Source organism: Sinocyclocheilus anshuiensis, unplaced genomic scaffold (genome assembly GCF_001515605.1).
Source record: "Sinocyclocheilus anshuiensis isolate Anshui unplaced genomic scaffold, SAMN03320099.WGS_v1.1 scaffold348, whole genome shotgun sequence".
In the NCBI taxonomy this organism is placed as follows: Eukaryota; Metazoa; Chordata; class Actinopteri; order Cypriniformes; family Cyprinidae; genus Sinocyclocheilus; species Sinocyclocheilus anshuiensis.
In genome coordinates, this window is record NW_015555762.1 from 1,133,268 (window position 1) to 1,146,265 (window position 12,998).

The window sequence follows — 12,998 nt, forward strand, 5'->3', positions numbered from 1 at the left end:
ACATACATACATATACACACACACACACTATTTTACTGTATATATAATATACAAAAATACAGCAAAAATGGTAATATTGTAAAATATTATTAGAATTAAAAATTTTTGCATTTAATTTTAACATTTAAAATAAGTGTTTTCTATTTGAATCTAATTTAAAATGTAATTTATTCCTGTGACAGGTTTTTTTATACTGTGGTGTCACATGATCCTTCAGAAATCATTCTAATAAGCTGATATGCTGCTCAAGAAAGATTTCATATAATTATTAATGTTGAAAACAGTTGTGCTGATTAATGTTTTTGTGTAAGGTATGATACCTTTTTTCGGGATTCTTTGATGAATAGAAAGTTCAAAAGAACAAGAAATACATTTATTTACTGACATTTATTATTTACTGGGTCATTTTTAATGCTTAAAAAAATCAAATGTGTCTTGTTTTAAGATTGCTCAGAATTTTCTTCTGGAAAACAAAACAATGGATTTTTGCAATGCATATGAGCGACTACATCTATGAAAACCACGATGACACATCTAAGACACTTACAGTAGCAACCCGTGGAGGAAAACAAGGAATTATTAGTGTGTGTGGGCCTGAGTGGTGAAAACAAGAAAGTGTGTCTCTGTGTGTGAGAGAGAGAGAGAGAGAGAGAGAGACTAATCCGCACAAACAGGATTGAGCAGTGAAGAGCAGCTGCTGCCACAGGCATTGCACCATGGGATACAATAATGGGGTTTCATTACACTGCAATTTCTCTTAAATAAGCCTTTTCATCTTTTATGAGCTCAATTTCCCCAGCAGAGAAATAACACTGGAAGAGAGGCTTGTGTGGGTTCACACGCGTGTGTGTACATATATGGACACGTATGTGAGAGAACACAGAGAACACACACAATTTTTTCCCTATTTTTTGGGGGAAAAAATAGGTACAGAAGAGTAAAAAAGGGAGGAAAAAATAATATTTTGGCACTTTAAGCATTTTACAATGCTTGACAGCGCCTACAAATTTGGATTATCCACACTCAACAAAACACAGGCACAATGTCACACTCATGCATGCAGAAACACACACGCAAACATCACACACACACACACACACACACACATGAAGGACTGCAAAAACATCCTTCACGATCACATTATACTCAAATACTCATATTAATGCTGTTCACGGTGTTTGCTAAGTCAGGCAGCACTATTATTATTTGCTCAAAGTCATGATAACACATTCAAGCAAACCACAAAGAACAAAGTGGCAACCGGCAAGAGCACCCTAGCAACCACCCAGAGCAACCTAGCAGCAATGAAAATTAGAAACCAGCCAGAACACATTAGAAACCACGCTAAACACCCTAGTAACAAACATGAACACCCAAGCAACCACTTTAAACACCCTAGCAAAAATTAACATCCTGGAACCCATCCAGAACAGATTAGAAACCATGCTGAAAACCCTAGCAACAAACTTGAACACCCTAGCAACAACCCTGAACAACCTAGCAACCAGCCAGAACACCCTAGAAAAAATTCAGCATTTTTGGGTGAACTAACACTTTAACACCCTGGAAACCAGCCAGAACAGACTAGAACACCCTAGCAACCACGCTGAACACCCTAGTAACAAACCTGAACATCCAAGCAACCACTTTAAACACCATAGCAACCAGCCAGAACACCCTAGCAAAAATTAACACCCTGGAAACCAGCCAGAACAGACTAGAAACCATGCTGAACAACACCTTAGCAACAAACTTGAACACCCTAGCAGCAACCCTGAACAACCTAGCAACAAGCCAGAACACCCTTGCAATGATGAACACCCTAGCAACCACGCTGAACACCCTATTAACAAACCTGAACACCCAAGCAACAACTTTAAACACCCTAGCAACCAGCCAGAACAGACTAGAAACCATGATGAACACCCGAGCAACAACCCTGAACATCCAAACAACCACCCCAAGCACCCTATCAACAAGCCAGAACACCATAGCAACAATGAACATCTTAGCAACAACTCCAAACATACTAGCCACCAACCAAAACATTTTAGCAACAATCCTCAACACCCTAGCCATGCCCCAGCAACAGCCTTGAACATGTGAGCAACACATAAAACACCCTAACATCCACCTAGTAACATGCAAAATGCCCTAGCAATCACTCATCACCCAGAACACCCTAGCAACCAGCCAGAAACCCTTATCAACACCCTAGCAACAACCCTGAACACCACCCTAAAAACCATCCAAAACACTACAGAAACATCCGGACACCATAGAAACCACCCAGAACCACCCAATGCCCTAGCAACCACTCTGAACACCCTAGCAGCCTTCCCTTATCAACAGTAGAAACAACTCTGAACATCCTAGCAATACTAAAAACACCCTAGCAACATGCAAAATGCCCTAGAAACACCCAAAAATCCACAGCAACATCCAGAATACCCTTGAAGACACCCAGAATCCCATAGCAATGCAGGCTAGCAACAACCCTGAACATCCCAGCAAAACCTAAAACCCTAGCAACATGCACAGTGGACTAGCAACCTCCCAAAATACCATCTTAACAAGCACCCTGACCATCCCAGCAACATAGAAAATGCCCTAGACAACACACAAAACAACAAAGAAACACCAAAAACATCCTAGCAACCTTACAGAATGCCCTACCAACAACCTTGAAAATCCTTGAAACAACCGAAACATCCTAACAACATGCAGTAACTGAAACACCCTAACGACAAAAAAAAAAAAAAAACACAGCGATACCTCAGCAATCACCCTGAAAACCCTGGCAACATGCAAAACGCCCTAGATACCACTTAAAACATCACAACAACACCCAAAACATCCCAGCAATCATACAGAACGCCCTAGCAACCACCCCAAATACCATAGCATTACATTAGCAACCACCCTGAACACCTTGGCAACATGCAAAATGCCCTAGGCACCACCCAAAACAACACAGCAACAACCAAAACATCCTAGCAACCACCCAGAATACCCTAGCAACAACCCTGAAAATCCTAGCAACATGCAAAATGCCCTAGATACCAGCCAAAACAGCACAGCAATACTCAGAATGCCCTAGCAACATGCAGTACACCCTAGCAACCACCCGAACACCCTAGAAACCAGTCAGTAAACTTTTTTTTTTTTTTTACTAAAATGTTAAGGAGAAAAATAAAAAAATAGTTCTACATGTTCTGATAAAACCACATTTGGCTGGTGTGTTGCACTTCTGCATAAAAGTAAAGGTAAATGGCCTGAAAGCAATTAGCAAATGAGAAATTAAGAGCATTTTCACATGAACGCCTGCCCAGAAAAACGCATACAGCTACTAATGATGCGACTGGCAGAATAAAGCTATTTCAGAGAGACTCGAGCAGAGCCAAAACTCTGAACTCCAAACGCTAGCCTCCAGAACTCCAGCCAAACCTCTCATAGGGACCACGCTTGACTGAGAAAAACCTTTGTCTTTCAACGTTTCGCAATATCACAGAGGAAAACGTTAGCCAGACTGAAATTATGTGTCTTGAGGATAAGAAAAGTGGACCCTTGGGTGATGGATAGATTACTTTAAAGGTCTGTAGAATGTTTGTAAATTAAGATTAATAAATACGTTGGCTATTTTTGTATTTGGATATAAATGACCTGTATTACGCTAACAGCGGTTAATGCTAGAGTAAATATCTGAAATTGCTCCCACCTTCAGTCACATTAGTTGTGACCCTGAGTGGAAATGCATTACCCAAAAACCCTCCAAAAACAATCACTTTGATGGAAATCGTTGCTAAAACTTGCATACATCATACAGCTTTGTAAGTTAAGTCTTGAAACAGAACATTTTAAATAATTTAGTTTAAGCAAAATATAAGCAATCACATATATGCATCAGAGTTTGTTACATTTATTTTATTGATTAATATATTAAAATGAAGAATATTACTCCTTTTCTTTTAATAAATTAATCTATCTATCTATCTATCTATACAATTTATAAAAGTCAAAAAATAGAAATACTTACAGTGAATTACAAATGCTAATGCCTTTGTAACAATATGACTTAGATTTTTTTTAGATGTATATTTATTTATCTTAATGTACAAATTTATCGAAAAGAAATAAAAGAGGACAAAAAGAAATGAAAAAGGACAAAAAAGAAACAATAACTGAACCACAGGCCACAAGGCCTATACAGAAAAATTGAAAGAGTAACTTAAAGAACAAAACGAAAAAGCGAGAGAGAGAGAGAGAGAGATAAAGAAATAAATAGAGGGGAAAAGGTCTGGATGGGGGATAAAAGATGGCAGCAAAGCACGACACTATGAGATGTGTGTAATGAAAACCAATCAGCTTTCAGCAGTGAGGAGATTAGCACAGTGGCAGTGGAGCTGAAGCCAATACTCCACCCTAATGAAATGTAATTGGAAACGGGCGAAAACTTCCCATTGTGGAGCACTGAAATATCCCTCCTGTTTCTGAAAGTGGTGGAAAAGAGAGAGGACAAGTTATCGGGGTCATCCGTGGCTAATACTGGGAAATGTGTAGCTATAGGGCTTTATTTTGCACTGAAGGCAATCGGTTTCCACTGTGTTCAGATAAACAGACCAAAATCTTTAAAAAGTCTTCTAGGTCTCAGTATAACCTTTAATCTTTGTCTAGCTTTAGCGCAAAATATTTCACCTCAAAAACCTGCGTCTTATTAACTAACCACCCACAGTCCAAGTTAACCAAGCGTTAAATACACTGAAATTGCATTGCTCTGTATTTAAATTAAGTCACTGCCAGCACAGAGTCTGTACTGTCCCAGTATAGTAAACTAAATGCATTTTTAACTGGTCAAAATGCATCTAGTCCACAAGATGTAGTTTATTTTATCTGGAGATTATTTTGTAGGTAGTTTCTGGTAAATGTGTGTGTGGGGACTTTCTGTTGTTGAGGGTATTGTTGGTTGGTGGGTTTGTAGGAAACCGGCTCCATTTCAGCCCTACAAGACACATATCACACAAAGTCAGTTTGATCTTACAATGCAACACTCTAATCAAGCATATATGCTATATACTACAAGCATAAAAACACATACACTACCTCTCAAATGTTTGTGAGTAAAATGCTTCTGAATAAAATATTTTATATTCACCAAAGCTGAATTTATATGCTCAAAAATACAGTAAAAACAGTCATATTGTGATATATTATTACAATTTAAAAGTTTTCTTTTATAATATATTTTATTGATGCAAAGCTGAATTTTCAGCATCATTATTCTAACATTCTAATATGCAGATTTTTTTGCTCAAGAAACATTTCATATTATTATCAATGTTGAAAACAGTTGTGCTGCTTTAGTTCAAAAGAACAAAAAAAAAGTTCAAAAGAGCAGCATTTATTCGAAATTGAAATCTTTTGTAACATTATAAATGTCTTTTCTGAGAAAGTTCTGAGAATTTCTTAAAAAAAATCTTTTGAATAGTAGTGTAACAGAAATATTGGATAAAATAGTCAATATTTAATATGTAACTAACTATATACATTGAATTATTTATTGGTATGTTTTAGTACTGAATGACAAAGTATTTGCAACCAACATTCGTTTCATTCATGTCTACCTATACTGTAAACGAATCTTTCTTTGAGTGTGTGTTTGTATATAAATATGTAAGTCTATAAGTGGTTACAATTGGGTGTTTGACTGAATAGTTGATGGTACAACTAGATAATGCCATAAATAATTCTTCTGCATGGTATCATTGTTTTCAAATCTTTGAAATAAGGCTTCAGGATGCAATACCGAGCACTGATCAAAGTACTAGATTATTTGCATTCACAATAAGAGCTCTTAAAGAAAACCAATGAACTGTAGCTGTTATCTCCAGCTTTACTCTTTGAGCACTATAACTAACCGATTTTGTTGGTGTTTGTGTGGAGGGTTTGTTTCCAGCAGGTCCAGATCAGAAGGTGGAGGGGGGAAATCGTCTTCATCGTAATCTTCCTCCGGCAGCTCCTGTGGTCCGCCAGGGGGTCTGTAAGGAGCTGTTTGGAAATATGAGTTTTAATGTTATATACTAATATTAAAGCTGATGTTCATCACACAAAGCCATTGTATGGCTTCAGAAGACTCATGTTTTTCTTATTTTTTAAGCTCAACTTTCTAAGTTCTCTTCTATTGTATAGGCGTTTCACTGAGAAACAGAAAGTCATACAGGTTTAAAAATGACTTGAAAGCAAGTTATTCCTCCTATTATGAGGAATAAGACACACTTGGCCACGTTCACTGAGTTTTGAATCATCTAACATGTGAGAAATAGATTGAGACCTTCTCAATGACCACACAGCGTTCTGATCAATGTTAGCAGAACTAGTCTGAAATACCTCCATTACGACTCAATTTTCTGCACTACTGTCCCCATTCCTTCCACCATTTAGCCATCTATTGTAAAGCGGGTGCAGAATGACTGCGTCATATATATGCAGTGCCATGAAATATGAATGCTGGTGCTAGCAAAAACATGTGATTAAAACGACACTTCTTTAAAACTAACACACTTGTACGCCAGGTTTGGTGTTTTAAATTTTTCAGATTTGACCAAATCTAACGGCAGCGAGTGTGGAAAGCAATCTGAAGTTAAAATGAGACGTGTGTAAATATCACATCCCCCGCTTTGTGTGACTAAAGTACAGTCACATGCTTTGACGGACAAGAGACGTTAATCAGTAAACAATGGTTTCCCAAAAACACGGAAAAAGCCTTTTGTGTTGGCACGGGCAACTCTCTGGAGAGCGGCGGGAAAGAATAGTGTGAATTTAAAACAGTTTGTTATCCGTTCTCGAGCGCTCGGCACAATTGCGAGTATGCTAATAAGGCCCACTTAGAATCCATTTCATCAGCTTAATGATTTCAAGGTCAGGCCGCGTTGCATAAAAGCGGAAGAGAATGTAGCAAAAATATCGTCATTGGCTTTTCCATCCGTATTGATGAGATGGGCGGATTTCCAAATTGTAGAAGTCGATAAAGCTAATAGAAAGCTACGCTGGCATGGAAAATGAGGCGGCAGAGAAAATGAACTCATTTTGTCCCCTTACAGAGAAGCAAAGCACTCTTCACATGGTGTTGATGATGAACGCTCGCTTTCTTTCTGTTTTGGAGCGCTGATGAATTTCATTGGTTTCTTTAACAGTGAGAGAATTTAGATGAAATCACTTAACATTATATAAAAGCAATTACTTGGTGTGCATTTAGAATGAAGTCAACAAGTTAAGATGGATTCACACAGAATGTGATTTGGCGACCACCAGTGGAATCCGCCACATGATCCAGTTGAATTCTGGAGCTGACTATGAAGCAGGAATTAATAGTACAGCAACTTTAAGTCACGACCTAAAGCAATTGAATCAGTGGCAGTGTGTACTTACCAGGAGCAGCCTCGTACATGCGGTTGCTTGCTGTGGACGGTGGTGCCGAACTGTTGGTGTGGTTGCTGTTTGGACGAAGATGAACAGGAGAGTCGTTTCTGGTGACAGTTTGACTGCTTTCTTCATCTTCCTAAAATAGAGGGCGGAAAAGTAGAGAATTATTTTAGAGACCAAAAAAAGCAACAAAACATTGATCTGGAAGATGCTGATTGGGAAAAAATGTCTTAACAAATATGGGCATTCTAAAAGCATGTTGCTCAACAGGATGCCAACATTTGGAACATTTGCCATGCAGGACAGAAAACAAGGTTAGGGAAATGAAGTACACCCAAATATTATAATTCTCTTGGGATTTGCTTACCCTCAACCTTTTTCTGCATGTCCATTCTTCCATGAAGCACATATAGAAAATTACATTCAAGTGTATTTAAATATGGAGTGTAAAGACATCCAGCAGGCATCGGACGTCTATGTAACGTCAGGTAGACGTTGGACATGACGTCAGACAGACGTTGCATTTTGGTTGAAAATGAAAATCGGGATGACGTCAATATTTGACGTTGACTTAACATTGGATTTTGGTTATACAACCTAAAAACAACAAAATATCAACGTCATCTGACGTCAGTATTGGACATCAATTTAACATTGACATTAGTCGTTGAATTTACATCGAATTTTGGTCACCCGACGTCGCAACCGATATTTAACCAAATATCAACGTCTTATGACGTTGTGTGCCTGCTGGGCATATTGTTTTGCATTTTTACTGTTGTCAAAAGTGGTGCAACACAACTTGATGCTTTGTATCTGAATGTAAGCAACAAACACAACCATTTCATGAAAGAAATTCATAGTTGTATTCAGCAAGGATGCATTAAATGACAGTAAAGACATAACGTTTCAAAATATATCTATTTCAAACAAATACGGTTTCTATTCATCAAAGTAAATCACTAAAAAAAAAAAAGTATTCATCAAAAAATCACTGTTTCCACCATAGTATGATGCAGCATAACTGTTTTCAGCATTGATAATAATAAGCAATGTTTCTAAAGCAGCTAATCAGCATATTAGAATGATTTCTGAAGCATCAGAAAGCAAGCGATTAGTCAACAGAAGAGACAGACGGCTGCACGTGAGTGTCCTGCGTAATACTTGTTTATAGATCTGCTGTTGGAATTATTACTTGCTGCTAGGAAGGTCGGACTTTTTTTTTTTTTACAACTGTGCATGTTTTAGATGGAAAACTAAATACTAAAAAAAGAAAGATAAATTCTGTGAGAGAACAGAATACATTGGGGGAAAAAAAAATATGTTGAACCCGAACTGTAAATGACAAAAGGATAAAAGCAACCATATGACATAGTTAGAAATGTTTATAAGCCAGAAGCAATCCCGTCAGACAGTACTAGTCAAGACAGATACGGAAACATGTGTCAATATGAAGACGTGAGGCCACAGAATGATGCATCTTGATGGATTCTTCTCAGAAGACAAAGAAGCTACAGCTGTCACCGTCTGTGCGTCTCCAACCCAGAGGAGGAACACCGTAGACTTTATACTGTCATACAAACCAAATGCTACACACACAAACGCTACTCGCAGCAAAAATAAGCCCAGACTGACTGGATGGACATGAAATGTATTAGGATATCACCATATCAAAGTGTGCTTAAATGCATTCACACCATACTATTCCGCATGGTGGGGAAAAACAGATGAAAGCCTCATTCTTTTGTTCCGATGTTAAGCCTCAGTTGGAGCACAGTCATTAGCGGGGATGATGGCTCTTTACATGGGGAAGCGTCATTCTTGTCATCTGCCTCCTGCTCGCTGTCTCTCCAGATACACGAGAATCATCAATGGACCGTAGGACTGATTCTCAGGCTCCCTTTCTCCTCAGAGATTATGTTTCTCATGAAAAATGACTCTAAAACCCCCTTCGCTGAGCCTAAGCAACACTTTTTCTGTCTTCACTCTGATCAATGCCTTGACGACGGTAAACGTGTTTTATGCATGTGACTAACACGCATAAATTGAGAGATGGCAGGAAAATATCAAAAGGTACTTGAAGAAAAACGGGACAGCAACTTCTAGAATCCAGACGGCGGGAAACTAAAAATGAAAAGTCAATTTAAACAGTCGATATTATTGATTTACGTGTTCACCTCCCACTGACTTCAACCGCTGCATCGTCCTTATTAGTTGGTTTTGTTAAGGCATGGATCACTATTACTATTGCTCACACTGATTTGAACAAACCGCTGACCACTAATCTTTGGTGCAAAACACATGGAGCAGTATTTCTTAAACACTCAATCAATGACGTCTCAGATGTGTGATTCTTTAAAGAAAGCAAATTTTGCCTGATGGACAATAAAATGCAACCACAAATAATAAAAAACAACAACCACCTAGCAACCCCCCAGAACACCCTAGCAACAACACTGTAATGACAAAATCTTAACAACCATATAGCAACTTCCCAGAAACAATCCAGAACACCCACAAAGCAACGCGGTACAACCAGTCATTATTGATAACTAACACAAAAACTACAACTATTTTAAAGAAAGAAAGATCAATTCGGTTATTGAAATAAAGTTAAACTAAAATAAAATAGCAGTAGCAGATGAAAAAATGTAACTAAAAAAAAACTAAAACTGAAATAAAAATAGATTAAAGTGAATAAAATATTTAAAACATTAAAACCTAAAAATATATAACATATACATATATTTACATATATATATATATATACATATATTTACACACATATATATATATACATATTAAATACATCGGTTACTGAAAAAGGCATATTTTTGTTAACAGTGTCATTAAGAATACCTTAAAATATCACAAATTATAAATTAAAATACTTAAAATGTGTAATATATGTAACATTAAAGTAGGCTTAAGTTTTTCCTATTTTTCTGTTTGACAATCTGTATTGTGTAAAGCACTAAAAATAAAGGCGACCACACACACACACACACACACACACACACATATATATATATATAACAACAAAATTACTAAAAATTACTAAAAGCGAATTCATACTTAATTGAAAATCTAAAAATAAAGGCTAAGAACTGTGTTGTCATGATACTGACATTTCTAACTTACAATATTTGAAATAAATAAATATGTAATACCACTTTTGATACCACAGGGCATTAAGGGCATAAAATTGAAAAAAGTATCTAAAATTAATTTAATAATAATAATAATAATAATGTCAACAACAATGATAATAATGAAGATATTATTATTATTAATTATTATTATTTCTAAGTCAAATACATTACTATTGTAATACAACTGCACTGTAAAATCATTTTAATTCACATTGCAGCAGTAAAATTACAATACATTGGTCTGTAAAGCTGAAGGCTTTAACTCTTGCAAGTGAAGATATTATTTTGGCTATGAACTGCTGGTAGGTCTTTTAAGTTTCTGTGAGAGCAAGTTTAGAAACGTGTCTCATTACAAATTTATCTGTAATCGTCTGTCTACAAAAAAATTTCCAAATGCATGTTAAACTCCCAGCACATGCAGAAATGGAGTTCACTGCATTTACTACGACACTGCATAACAAAGCATTAGGGGCCACCCAGAACCCCCTAGCAACCGCATAGCAACACTCACAGCACACTAGCATCTGAAGACAATGTCAAAGTCTAATTTCTCCTTGCATCAGTCAATATGTTCGTAACAATCATATTCACATTCGTTGAAATATCACCTTGATTTTAGGTGTACAACTCCTACAATAACACACACACACACACACACACAGAACCTCTCTGACATCTTCAAAGGCAGTGCGCTGAACGTCTTAATCAGACAACAATCACAAGGGAGCTTGGGTCTACAGTCCAAGACAAAGAACCAAGAAAACAGCCTCTAGAACAAGACCCTAAAGCCACGGCCGTCTCCACCCCCTCCACACAGGCCAGCAGTGAGGGTGAGCTGAGGTTAGGGACCCTCAGGGTAGCCCCGGGCTGCCTTTCATTAAAACACAAAATTTGCCTTTTATTCAAGGAACCCACAGTGTAATCTGATTAACTTGCCGAGCAAGAGGAGATCCAGCGAGGTAATGGGATTAGACAGCAGACTGGGTGGAGAACAGGAAGGAGAAGAACATAGAGGAAGGAGGAACAAAGATGGTGGTTTCACATGAAAGGTACACTGCAGTTTAAGAGTTTGGGTTCAGAAAGTTTTTTTTTTTACTTTTATTCAATGGTTTCTGTAAATGTAAAACGTTTTAAGACATTCTTTAAGCAAATTTAAGTTACAAATTGAAGGGAACAATGCATCGACATGTTCTCTTAATGTAAATGTCTGGTCTTAGCAATACTTCAAAGTGTGAAAATACAACTTCCAACAGATCTCCATTACTTTGTAATAAGAAGTTTTGTTTTATGAGAAACTGAACAACATGTAGTGTGCTTATGATTAAAACAAGAACAAAAATTTGCCAATGGGCTCAGAAAAATCAACTTAATTCAAAGGGAAAACAAGTTTTCATACCCCATTGATAGATAATTGTTCTTATTTTAAGCATAAATTTGTTTAATTTGGTAACATTTTTAAGAAAACAAGACTTATTAGCTTAATATGGCATCTAAAGTAAATGTATCTTGATTTAAGGATATTTAGATATTTTTATTGGAAAATAAAACAAAAAATACTGAGGAAGATTTTTTTTTTTTTTTTTGAGTGCATGCAACATTCAATGCCATGACTTACAATCTTACAGACCTTTCAAGGTCTTAATTTGTGAAAGCAGGAATAAAGTCTTTTAAATGCATACATGTATTAAATTGACTAAAAATGACAGTAATGACATATAATTATAAAACATTTGAATAAATGACATTTATAATAATAATAAAAATAATAATAATAAATTCATTAATAAAAGAAAAGTTGGTAAAATATTTTACAATATTATTGTTGTTATTATTATTATTATTTTTATTTTTTTATAAATGCAGCCTTCGTGAGTATGAGACTTCTTTCAAATATATTAAACAATCTTATCAACCCCAAACTTTAGAAGTGCTTCCAAAAATATTACAGTATTACTATGTTTAAAAACAATAACAAAGAAGTGCTTTGCTGGTACCATGTATGTTATCGTACTTTCATAAAATATTATGGTGCTGCCAAGACGTCCAAACAAGGTGTATGATCGCACTAGTATCCAATGATGATACAGTGGTAGTTTGTTTAAAAATAAAATAAATAAAAAAATTAGAAATTTAGTATTATGTCTTGAATTGAGTAACAAACCCATTACGTTGAATCCACAAACACTTTTGATTCTCTAACCTCCCACTCATTCTCTTATCACTCAACTCTGTCTGGGTGATTAATGGCATATTGATCGCTCCGTCTGCATGTGATTAATGAAGAATGCATCTCAGCGACATATCACCTTCTATTGAGCGCCATTACCGCTTGCACCGATCACCATCCCTCTACCACTGGATTGGGCTGAGGATAAGCTAATGCTCCTCAATAATACTCCAGCGCTCACCCACCCAAAGTCAGAATGC

The 12,998-nt window shown here is 36.6% G+C and overlaps 1 protein-coding gene across 1 annotated transcript in view; it reads right to left on the minus strand.

Annotated features, from left to right (window-relative positions):
- LOC107673991 (partitioning defective 3 homolog B-like) overlaps positions 1-12,998 on the minus strand; it is a 176,434-nt gene that overhangs the window by 64,049 nt on the left and 99,387 nt on the right. Inside the window, exons 13-15 of the mRNA XM_016467843.1 lie at positions 7,426-7,555; positions 5,916-6,045; positions 4,939-4,999 (exon numbers count right to left, since the gene is read on the minus strand). Of these exons, the coding sequence (XP_016323329.1) occupies positions 4,939-4,999; positions 5,916-6,045; positions 7,426-7,555 (321 nt within the window). The remainder of the gene's footprint in view (positions 1-4,938; positions 5,000-5,915; positions 6,046-7,425; positions 7,556-12,998) is intronic.